General features: G+C 34.3%; 2 protein-coding genes across 2 annotated transcripts; one reads left to right on the top strand and one right to left on the bottom strand.

Annotated features, from left to right (window-relative positions):
- Nucleotides 1-475: 475 nt before the first annotated feature.
- Nucleotides 476-7,510, top strand: LOC112784869 (arginyl-tRNA--protein transferase 2). The gene is made up of 7 exons (XM_025828203.2): nucleotides 476-1,065; nucleotides 2,624-2,948; nucleotides 3,568-3,606; nucleotides 4,113-4,263; nucleotides 4,668-5,807; nucleotides 6,125-6,437; nucleotides 6,869-7,510. The coding sequence occupies exons 2-7, from the start codon at nucleotides 2,834-2,836 to the stop codon at nucleotides 6,983-6,985; spliced, it is 1,875 nt and encodes a 624-aa protein (XP_025683988.1). The 5' UTR covers nucleotides 476-1,065; nucleotides 2,624-2,833; the 3' UTR covers nucleotides 6,986-7,510.
- Nucleotides 7,511-9,031: 1,521 nt separating this feature from the next.
- Nucleotides 9,032-12,143, bottom strand: LOC112784526 (protein yippee-like). Its single transcript, XM_025827764.2, has 6 exons — nucleotides 11,992-12,143; nucleotides 11,810-11,920; nucleotides 10,174-10,217; nucleotides 9,899-10,007; nucleotides 9,749-9,804; nucleotides 9,032-9,416 (listed from the first exon to the last, which is right to left on the bottom strand). Exons 1-6 carry the CDS (start codon nucleotides 12,073-12,075, stop codon nucleotides 9,332-9,334), a joined length of 489 nt encoding a protein of 162 aa, XP_025683549.1. The 5' UTR covers nucleotides 12,076-12,143; the 3' UTR covers nucleotides 9,032-9,331.
- Nucleotides 12,144-12,612: the final 469 nt, after the last annotated feature.

The raw sequence follows: 12,612 nt of genomic DNA, 5'->3' as shown, positions 1-12,612 counted from the left end.
AATGGATGGGGGACTGCCTCAGAGAGAAAAATGTTCCCGAGATTAATTTGTGTATTAATTTTTTTCGGGACTAAAATGTCCGCTTTTAAAATTCTTGGAGACTAATATGGGTAATTACTTTGCCGAAAAATAAACTGGAGACTGATTTGTGTATTAATAAAACTTTGAGGATTGATCTGTGTATTAATTTTTCTTAAAAACTAAAATGTCTGCTTTTAAAATTCTTGAGGACTAATCTAAATAATTACTCTTTGTTTAATATTATTTTTTTGGTGGTAGAACTATGGTTCAAAAACCGGATCTGACCGGCCAGTGGATCGGCCAACTGCGAACCGTATGCTAATATGGTTCGGTTTAATACCAGAAACTGTCTTAAAAACCGCTCGAGAACCGTTAAATCGGCCGAGAACCGACCGGTCGAATCAAACCAGGATCCGGCCCGTTCTCATAAAATGTTGTCGTTTTGCGTTTAGGTAAAATGAGAAAGCCAGGTTCTCCAGTTCTCTTCTCCCTCGAGCCATTCCCATTCCTCCCTCGTTTCGTCGGTCTCTCATTCCCCAGAACACGCCCCTGGGTTACAGCGCCGCTGCCGCCGCAAGGAGTGGAGTCTGCACTTTGTTTGCTCAGCCGCAGCTTCTTCCAATCCACCACCGTCGTGCTCGTCGCCTGGCCTCCGTCTCTGTCGCGCTTCTGCCCCTCCAACTCCTTCGTTTACGGTAAACCTAATTTCCCCTAAGCTGCATCTCCTTCTTCTCGAGATCTCCACTTCTCATCCCTCACTCCCTCGAAGCCGCCGTCCCCACTGCAACTCGTCTCGTGTCGTTCCGACGTCGCGCAGCCACTGTTCCGTCGCGTGGGATCTGTTTCACCGCGCTCCATCCTCCTCTGCTTCAGTTCCGCCACGCTCCACCCTCCTCTGCTCCAGTTCTGCTGCGATCCACCCTCCGAAACTCCAGTTTTTGGCGGTCTAGGCCACCCCTTCTCCAGTTCCGCGGCGGTCCAGGCCACTTCTCCAGTTCTGCCGCGTCCAGCCCTCCCTGCTCCCTCACCTCTGTGCTCTAGAGGGTATTGTTTACTGTAATTGTTGTTTTAATTGGTTTAGGATAGTTAATCTGTGATTTTTCTTCTTCAATTATTGTTGTTGTTAATGTGGTTTAAGATTGTTGATCATGTTTTTGATTCTGTTGTTCTGTTGTCTTTAATTATATTTGTTTCATTGTGATTTTTTGTTCTTGAACTTGTTAAGTTGATAATTGTTAAATTGTTGGGCGGCTGCTGTTTTAATTTGCTAAATTGTTAGGTTGTTGCGATTTAATTTGCTGAATTTTCCACTCAAGTGTTGTTCATGATTATTTGCTAAATTGTTGTTTTGTATCTATTATTGTCCTTGAGATTATTGGGTTGTTGTGTTCTTCTCACATTGATAATTTGCTAATTTGCTAAATTGTTGTTATTGTGATTTTTGAGATTGAGATGGTCATTGTTTCTTGTTATTGGGTTGCTGGTTTTTCTATTCGGGGCTTGTTCTTGTTAATTTGTTAAATTGTTGTTGTTATGATCCTTGCTATTGGAATTGTCTTTGTTTCTTGTTATTGTGCTGATAATTTTTAGGAATGAATGATAGTATCAATCAAGAAGTATTTAGAGATTGTCCTCCTTTTTGCAAATTTGATGATTGCTGACAAACTTTGATGCCCATTTCATGTTTGGTTGTTTCTTTTGTTATTTGACTTTTGAGTTTGTATTTGGATGAAATTATAATATTGTGGTTGATGTAATACTTTTAATTTGGATGACATTTGAATGTTTATATTAAACTATAATTATGTTTTAGTGTGTTTATTTATATTTTATTTATTATTTTAAATTGTTTTGCCGGTTGATCACGGTTGAACCGGTTGAATCAGTAAACCAGTAATAGAGCGGTTTAATGACCCGTCCGGTTTTTAGAACTTTGAGTAGAACATTTTGTGTTTGTCATTTATGTGTGTTTTGATTTTCTTTAGTTAAGTTATGATGTTTGAAGTTGTTTTTAAACTTTAATGATAAATTATGAATAATTTATTGTGTGAAAGTGTGAAATTTTGAATTTGTTAGCGTAGAAATCATGGAATTTAAATATTTGAAATTATATATTGAATATTTTTTATAATTTTATTGTATATTTAATTAAATCGGTTCGACCTTGGTTAGACCATTTAATGACTGGTTTGGTTCTCGCAACCTTGGTCTATATATAGCGGGATATGTATGCCCATAATTCGATCCCGTCTCACTCCAAACAAAAAAACACTCCGCTCAAAACCCGGAGTGGTAAGTAATTACCTGCTTCAACTGGATATGGATAGAGCGATTATCTGCAAGTACAAATTGCATTATCACCTATAAATGAAAAAGCTGATAGTATTGGTGATGGTGGTTAGTCTTTTTGTTGTATGAATTTAAAATTTTCATTTATTATAAACAAAATTGTTATTAAATTAATTTTTATTAATATTTGACGTGGTATGTGGTTATCTTTTTTTTTTTTTAATCACATCTAACAAAAATCGAATTAGGTGTTTACTAAACTTTATATTTTTTTCACATTGACATGTTCTTTTACGAAAACATAAAAAAATAGAAAGGAAAACTGAAAAAAAACAAAAGAGAGGAAAGTGCAGAGGAAGCAAACTGGAAGTAGTGTGCGTGTGCGTGTCTGTGAAGACTGAAAGAAGCTTCTGATTGCTGTGGCCGCTACAACACAAGTCACCCAAGGAGGAATCCACATCCACAAGTAACCCAAGAAGAAGAAGAAGAAGAAGAAGAAGAAGAAGAAGAAGGAGGAGGAGGAATGGCAAGCAGCAGCAGAACTAACCCGCGAAAGGAAAGCGTCGTCGTCGATTGTGGTCGCCGCCGAACCACTTGCGGCTATTGCAGATCGCCCCGCCGCTCTAGCATCTCTCATGGTACCCCCTTCCCTTTCTCTCAATTTTCCCTTTTTTAATATATAGTGTTCATTTATTCAATTGCTTCACGAATTATTGTTTTTCTATTAAGAAAACTCTCTTCGATTTCTCGATGTTGATTCAGGATGATTATCGGTGTTTGAACTATTCTTATGGGAAAATTTTTAAAGAAGTTATGTAATAAAATTGAAATTCTTAGTGTCTGAATTGTACTTGTGCTATAGAGAGAGCTAGCAGCTATGAGATTCACTTCTAATTTGGTTTGATTTTGCCATGTTTGTTTTGTTGGTGTACGTAAGAAAGAATTATTTAGTTTCGGTTTACCACAGTTTGTTGTTTGGTGTAACAAACTACGAACAATGTTCATTACTTCATTTGATGGTGTATTATTGAACTTTGCATGAAAATTGGTAGATACCATCTAGTTTTTAGAGTCTTATAGGGGTGTAATTTCCAATTTGGAAAATTCATTTATGTAGTTAAAATTTTGTTGATAAATTTGATTGAGAAGTTTTTCCCTTGTCTCTTTTTTCTTTGGATTTCTATGGACTCCCGTTTATGATGCTATTAACATAACAATTTTCTAACTAGTTTCTTTTTTCTATTATTCTTGTTGCAGGCTTGTGGGCGCATAGCCTTACTGTGGATGACTACCAAGGTATGTGCAACTTGTACATTGTTTGTCCATGATATGTTTCTCAGTTCGTATATCCACCTATTCACTTTCCCTTTTTCTAAATAAAGAAAATGTTGAGTGCTTTTTATGCTTTAATAGTTTTTTCTTTTGTAGTATGCTTTTGTTTGTAAGTGGATAACAAGCTTGATATTTACATTGTGAGGTGGTTCTAGCTGTCTTTAGGTTTGGAACAATGTGTTCATTCTTGATTGAAGTCAAAAGTGGTTCTGGTTTGTTCAATGTTTTACTCTTTTAAAGTGTTTATTTTTGAACAAAATGTGTTGTGTGATGCTATTATTTTTATATTGAAGTAGTAATCTTTGCATGATGATCTACTTCTTGCTTCCTTCTTTATTGTGTAAAGTTATAAATTTACTTCTGACATTTGGAAAGATTCTTGCCTTTTTCCATTAGTTTTATGGTAAAACAATGCTTGCATGCATAAATTTCTCATATGAACCCAGTTTCATTTTGATATCTTTTGCTAGGACTTCTTGATCGGGGTTGGAGAAGATCTGGATGTTTTCTTTATAAGCCAGAGATGGAAAGGACATGCTGCCCTTCTTATACAATTCGTTTGAAAGCAAGCGACTTTGTTCCTTCCAAGGAGCAGGTTCGTGTATCTAGACGATTGCAAAGGTATGCTTGCATAATGTGATATTTCTTGAGGCAAACACATTGTAACAAACTAATCATTGAAGTTAGAAATTCCCATTGTATATTTTTCTTGAGGCAAATACAATGTAACTTACTCTTTTAAGAAACCGAAAACCTTTACTTATTTATTTATTGGTTTATAAGTCACTATTTTCTATGGTCGTTGGGATGCGAGATGGCTGAAAATTTGAATTGCATCAATATATTACCTTAATAAGTTATGGTCTGCTTCTTCTTTCCCTTTTTTAACACTTAAGTGGGGTCTTCATTGGGGTTGAATATATTGGATGTTAGTATTTTCTAGTATAAGTATTTCAGATCCTTAGATATCTGCAGTCTGGAAATCTCCCGTTTCTTTTTCTCCCCTTAAACCTTCATCTGTATAGGTATTTAGATGGATCCTTGGATGCCAAAAGAGCTAATACATCTGAGGACGCAACTACTTCAAAGAAATCAGAAAGCTGTGTCCGTCATAAGGTCTCATCCCCCAAGTCAGAAGAATCTCTATCTGCCAGCAAGGAAGAGCAGAATGAGGTTGAAAACATTTTGCGCCATTTATCAGATCAAATTAATAAAATAGTACAGATGTTGATTGAGAAGGGGGAATTTCCTTCTCATATTGTGTTACCAAAACCTTTAGTCAGAAAGGTTTCACAAGGGAAGAAAAAATTACTAGCCAGTGGATCAGAAGATATGTTATATAGCAGCAATATAGCATTTCAAATTGCAGCCTCTATAAAAAGAACTCAATCAGGTGACAAGAATAGGAATAATTCCCAACCATCACAAAATGGTGAAAAGGAAAATGCATCATCTCCCAAAATTATTGCAGAAAAGTTAGTAGTGCCTTTAGATCCGATGGTGAAAAGTTCTGGGTTTTCTGTCAGGGCTTGCAATGGGCATATCAATTTCTATGCTCCTACGGAGCAAGTTTGCCAGAGTGAGTGTGTTCAAAGTGCTGAAACTTCTAAAAAATCTGGAATGAAGCGTGATATTGGTGGAAATTGTCTGAGTAGTCCTCCACATTGTCAGGTGAAAAAGCGAAAGTTTGAGATCAGAATGAATAGATCCAGTTTTGATCCAGAAGAATTTGCTCTGTATAGGCGATATCAGCTCAAAGTACATAATGATAAACCAGACCATGTCACGGAGACCTCATATCGCAGGTTTCTGGTTGATACTCCATTATTATTTGTTTCTCCCACCGGTGATAGCACTGTTCCACCTTGTGGCTTTGGCTCTTTCCATCAACAATATTTAATAGATGGCAAATTAGTGGCAGTTGGTGTTATAGATGTCCTTCCCAAATGTTTGTCAAGCAAATATTTATTCTGGGATCCAGACTTTGCCTTCCTATCACTTGGCAAGTACTCAGCACTTCAAGAAATAGGTTGGGTGAAAGAAAACCAGGCTCATTGCCCTAGTCTTCAGTACTATTATCTTGGCTACTATATTCACTCATGCAACAAGATGAGATACAAAGCTTCCTATCGTCCATCGGAGCTTTTATGCCCACTTCGTTATCAGTAAGTTAATTCATTTTGACATGTAAATGAAGCCACTTTGTCATGCTGCTGTTTATAAATTAATTTTTTCAGCTTTTACTTTGCCTCAATCTCTCTGCTTTTCTTTCTGGTCTTTTTTGATATTTCACTCTGATAACCAATTTGGTGCAATCTGCCAATGTCTATGCCTTTTGGCTTGATGATGTGAAAGGACCAAGTTGCACCATCGTAGTCTTGCCATGTATAAATATGGGCGTTATCTGGCTTACCTATCGTAAACTTTGATCTCATTGTGCGTTAGTTTTATTTTTCATGACTGACAGCATGCTAATCTCCAGGTGGGTCTCATTTGACATTGCAAGGCCCTTGCTTGACAAAAGGCCTTATGTTGTCTTATCAGATTCCTCCGTTTTAAAAAATGGCGATTCTTCCCTCCATCAAGCTACCGAAGATTCAACAGAAAGGCACCTTGATGACATTGACCAAGAAGATGCAAATGATGTCCGAATGGATGAGGATGAACAAACCGTAGACTCTGAAGAAAGCTCTGACGATGAACCTGAACTTGAAACCACTGCATATGGCAACGCGGAAAATTGTGATGTCAGCAGAGTTTTGGTTGGGGTAGAGGGAACTTGTTTGAGATACAGGGTATGCTTGTTAATTCTTTGGCGCATACATTTTTTTAGCTATTATGACAAATTGTAAAAAAAATGCAAAAAAAAAAAAAAAAAAGCTTCAATGAGTCTAGGCTTGTGATAAGTGTTTCAAAATTCATATAACATAACCAGAATTCAATAAATGGTTGAAAAGCTCACCCTAGTCCTTAGGTCCCCTTGAATAAATATGGGTTCATGATGAATCACCCTTCATGAAATGAGATTGCTCAAGTTAGAGCAATGTAGAAAGGGAGCAAGAAAACCGATATTTGTAGGGTAAACTATTCATTTTTTTTTTTTTTTTTGTTAAGGTAAGATACTTTGTGTTTTAACAACAGAAACTACTGCATGATTTGTGTTTTATACTATCTGACTTGCTCTTGGTGTTCTTTCTTGTGCATACTGAACCTTTCATATCTGAAGGATCTGCGAAATGCCTTTGGTCCTGAGGGGAGGCAGTATTTGGAGACCCAGCTGCAGAAATACAAGAACGTCGTGGGTCCAGAGTTATCTGAGAGAATGGTCTATTCTGTTGGATAATTTGAATCTTAGCTCATGAGTTTTGACAAGACGATAGTGCCAATATCCCAAGGAAAAGAAAGAAATATCCTCTCCAAATAAGTTCCATGTGTTTTGGGTGCTCATATGGTGTCGTGTTTTCGACAAGACGATAGTACCAATAAGAATACTATTTAAGGTGATAGTTTAAGTTCGTTAGTGACCATAATTCAAAATCTTGATTCTCGTATTGGTTGTGACCATATTTATGTGGTGCTCAACTGCTCAGGGAGCAAACAACAGGTGTAGTTGAATTAGGCCCTTGTTTTGTCTCTAGGAGTGGTATTGGTAACAAAAAATCAACTGTTGGAACCCTGATTTGGGGCTAATAGATTGTTTTTGTTGAAGATTTGTTGTTGCCCATTCAAATTTCTCATGCATTTTGCACATATGAAATTGAATGGAATATTTCTTTGGCAGCATTAATTGCCAAATGTGGAATGCAATGCAATGCATAGTGCTGTCAGTTGAATATCTAATAAGACTAATGCACTACTTTGACACTAATGAGTTTCAAATTTCATATCAAATTTATGCTTTAGAGGAACAGGTATGTTATAAGATTTACCTATGGTCATTAATTATGATGATTAATTAATTCAATTCGACTACTGGAGCCTAGTATTCACGGATATTTGACAGATTCTTTGCTAAAAGCCTAAAAGGAATAATAATCTATTTTCTTTCTTGCACATAAAGAAATAAGAATCCATATTTGGTCTAAATCCTACGTATCCACCATCGAGCAATTTGAACTCAAATGAAGAAAATTAATAGCTCTACAATGAATGGAGAAAGTTACTTTCCAACCAATTGCAACCTACCTACTCATTCCTTGGTTAATATGAGAATTGTGTCAATGTATCCAAATTAAATAAGAGTAGTAAATTCCTTCATTTAAATTTTAAGTGATTTTGTCATGTGTGATCCTTCATCCATTCATTTAAGAGAAAATATCTTAAACGACTCTGATAATTATCATAAAAACCAATGAAGTTTTCAAAAAAAAAAAAAATAAAAATAAAAAACTCTTTTTGTTTCTTGATCTTTACTTCTGTGAGATATTGAGACTAGTTAGTCCCTCCGTCAATATTTTTCTCTGGGTAAACAGAACATTCTTACATGGCATATTAAATTACTGATTTGTCCATTAAATGCCAACTAGGATTGATATCTTTTTTGTTGGTAGTTTTGTTGTCTTTTGGAATAATTGTTAGGAGCATTTTAGAATTTTTATCTATTTTTTCATACCTTTTTCATATATAATTGGCTAAATTTACCGTGTAAAGATGGAGAAATACTAATAATTTTTAAAAATTTTTTATTTCTAGAAATTGAATGAAGGATATATTTTTTAATCTTTTCACTGATGTTTAAAAAAGTTATTAAGATATTATATTATTAAGATTATGTTAAATCTTAAGTATACTCAATTTAAATTAATCATCGTAATTCACATAAACTCATTATTAAAAGAAATGCATATTCTATTTTATAATAAATAATAAAAAAAGTGACACTATTTTATCTAAAATAAACATAACCACTCAGTGTATTTATGTCAACTAAGTAGATATAACATGACCGATTCAAAATTCAACATTTTAAAATAACTAGTAATAAATAGATAAGACTAGTAACAATAATCACAATGTCATTTTTATTAATACATGTATTCTTTATTCAATTTCTATAAATAAAAAAAATAAAATTACTAATATTTAGTAATTCTTAAATATTAAATTTAGTAAGTGTATATAAAAAAATAACAAAAAAAAAAAAATCCTAAACAGCCCTAATAATTACCCCAAAAGATACCGAGAGCCTACCCAAAAAATCTGTCAATCTTAGCTGAAACTTAACGGACAGATCAAATTTAAAGAATTGATTTGGACAATTACTCGTGAGAACTCAAATGACAAAGTGTGAAAATCGCACAAGAGGAGTTACCCCATTAGACAAGACATTTTGAAGACTTTCATAGTTCATCCAACTATGGTATTAACTACTAAAACTGAAGAGCAGGAATTAGAAATTTCATCTTCCTTTTTTTCCTTTTTAAGATTAGAGTCAATAATAAGATAGATATACTTAAATTGCCAGTGTAAATCCACATTCGTTGAACACATGGTTAAGAGAAAATGAACCATATCATGCGAAAACTTCATATAACTTTATGATATGTGATCTTTCACTATCAGTTTAGAAAGTGAGACTCAGAAAACACGTTAAAAGATCTCATATAACCAAGTCATATGAAAATTTCAAATGAGATGATACGTGCCCAAGTTAAGTAATATACAAATGGAAATGGCAGGGTCAGGGTGATTAAGCATCATCAGCGTCACTTCCACCAGCATGAGCTTCATGAGTAATCCAATAATTACTTCCATCAGGACCTGATATCTTGTACCTGCCCAACAGGAAACAACTCGCGAGTATTGCTATGTCGAGTCGACAACCTAAAAGTTGTCGGACAACTTACATTGAGAGTAAAAAAAAAAGTACAAATACCAACTTTTGTTTCTCTTCTCTTTTTCAAAGAGTTTAATTTTGATGTACTAACAAAGTAAAATGTTTTACACAATTGTCCAATTATATCCGTTCTTTTGGATAACCATTTCCACGGTCAATGTAAAAAGTAATAATTTTTATAAACTATTTGCAAAAGTTGCCAATTTAAAGTTGTATGATGTAGAAACCCTGCCAGAGTTAACAATGCTTTCTAACAAAATTTCTACTCACCGCTCGAGCACCGATTTTCCTTCCTTGTACTTCTGGTTTTTCTCATGAGCAATCTCCTGTAAATAGTAACAATAATAAAAGAAAATGAATTAGAAGCAGCATAAGAACATGAAGAACCAATATGTTTGAAGCACTGCCTCGTAAGCTTACATATTTCCAACCAAGGATTGATCCGCAACCAACACAGAATATGTCAGCCACAGTATGCAATCCAGTTATCATCGTCCTCTCCTCTTTTTCTCCAACAGAAACATTCACACTGTCAAAGAATCAGAAAGTTTCAGCCTCATCCGCAAACAGACCTAATATGTGGCAACTTCAAGGATCCAAGAGGCAAGAAAGCAATGAATCACAAACTTCAAACTGTTTTGGGTTAAAAATTTGGTTACACAAGCTATACAGTGCCCAAATTAAGGATAACTTACACCTTGTTGAAAAGATAAGCTTTCCCATGTCTGGAATGGAAGGCCTGAATAATGACACAAGAAAAAAGAGAAGGCGAAAAAATATAGTAAGATTGTTTTAATGGAAAAAATCAATTTTAGAGATTGCAGCAATAGAAATTTCCATAAACATTGTAATTAAATGACTAAATTCAAGAAAATATTAACAGTATATTTCCTTTGAAAGATGAGAGTCCCCTCGCATGACGAGTGAAAACAGAACTCAAAGATAAGTCTATGGAGCTAAGGTGGATGCAACTTGAAGTTGACATGTAATGTAACTGATAGTTGATCAATTAAAATGCCCCTAAACACAATTGAAATTCACCAAATGTGATCATGAATATGCTAAAAATTCAAACTGAGAAACTGTGCCACTTTATCACAATTTATTTCCAGATCCTATATTCACAGAAAGTATCTAGATATCAGATTCAGAATAGCATGGATTTCCGCAGTTCGTCTGCATTTCAGTCCAATCCATTCTATTCACAACAAATGGTAAACATGATTCAAGGAATACAAACATACTCATTAAAAAATTAACTAAAAAACATCTTCATGATTTCTACATAAGAAGTTATACACAACATCTGAAACTCCAAAAAATACATCATACAGGAAAATAAAAATCAATCTCGAAATAAACATCCAAATGCATAGTTTTATATCTAATAGACTTTCCCGTGTGATAGTCTCTTTCGAACCAAAAGTATGGACTATGCAAAGATCCATCTTATCTGCTGCTTGAAAGTCAATGTTCTTTTATCCCCATAGAACCATTGCATCCAAATCCTATTATTAGGAACCGACTATCCTGACCCAATCCAACAAAAGTCTCATAAAGAGGGTAGAGGTCTCCAATTGAAGGGTTTTTTCCATGACTCAAATCCGACTAGTACATTGGATTTGTGTATATTTTGCATAGACCTTCTTTCTTTTTTTATTTGCATTATGTCAAAATTTTTTGGTTTTGGAACTAACAAAAATCGAATTCTAGACCTTTAGATCATAGAAATTCAACTATCATGTCATGAAACTACTTACCCCAAAAGCTTAAGCTTGCAGTAATAGGTACATAAATGGTTATCCTCTACGAATACCATGTTAAGAATAATCACTCCCAATTGAGGGTTCTTTTCAGGACTCAAATCTGACTACCACATTGGATTTATTTAAATTTTGCATAGATTTTCTTTTCTTTTCTTTTCTTTTTTATTTTCCTTATGCTAAAACTTCTTTTATTTTAGAGTCAACAAAGATCAAAGTCTAGATTTTTAACTCATAAAAATTCTGATATCATACCATAAAATTATTTCTCACAAAAGCTTAAACTTAAACTTAAACTGATAGAAAGAGAGAGATAAATTGTTATATCTCTAACAATACCATGTTAAAAAGCAACGCGTACATAGAACAAAACCAACATTGATCAAGTCAAGCCCCTCAAGTGATGACACTATAGCTACTCATTCACATTACATGGAACATAACAAAGCAATCAACATTCAACAACAGAAGAGCGAAACAACAAATGGGACTAAGAATCTGTTAAAAATGCCATCTACCCAGAAGAGTTTTTCACTGAAAAAAAGTGGGTAATCGATCAAAATGGAACCTTGGAGATGATGTCTTCAGATATGGCAAGGTGGGTGCGGCAGTGTTTGCAGCTATAGATCTTCCCTTCAAGATTGATCACAAACAACCTTCCCATGACTTTGCTCAATAACTGAAGATCATAGAAACGATGATTAAGAAGAAAATAATGGTTGAAACTTGAAGTTGAAGATGATGATTTACCTGTGCCTCTTGATATTGGTACAGTACACACAGTTGACAGTACACACAACAAGTTGCAACAGATGTGGACACAGAACAGAACATAAGCTGCTACCTGTGTTTGTCGGTTTCCTGGTTTTTCTTATTTTTTTTTGTCTAAATGTGTAATGATATATTTTAAAATTTGTTTGGTTGAATAAATTAGTACATGAAAAAAATTGGTAGAAGAGATTAAAATAAAAAAATGTAAGGGTGAAGTTGATGCACAATAAATAAAACATAAAATAAGAGATAACTGTTTGTTAATTGTTAGAAGAGGTAGATAGGAGTAGTGGAGAGAAAATTAAAACGGTTATCTCTCACGTTATCTCTTACTATCTACGTAGGAGATAACTGTTTCGATTCTCTTTCCACTATCCCTATCAACGTCTCCTAACAATTGACTTTTCAGTTATCACATCTTTTTGTATTTTATTTATTATATATCAACTTTACACTTTCCATCTTTTAATTTTTAGAAGTTTCTTCTCATCATGGAACTTTCCTTGAATATCGTACGAATTTTTTATTTTTCAAATTTAAATCAATTCAATTGGATCATAATTTAATCTAAAATTTTTTATATACTCTTTTTTAGTATTA

This window comes from Arachis hypogaea, chromosome 20, assembly GCF_003086295.3.
Source record: "Arachis hypogaea cultivar Tifrunner chromosome 20, arahy.Tifrunner.gnm2.J5K5, whole genome shotgun sequence".
Classification (NCBI taxonomy): Eukaryota; Viridiplantae; Streptophyta; class Magnoliopsida; order Fabales; family Fabaceae; genus Arachis; species Arachis hypogaea.
This window is presented reverse-complemented; position numbering and strand designations above follow the sequence as displayed.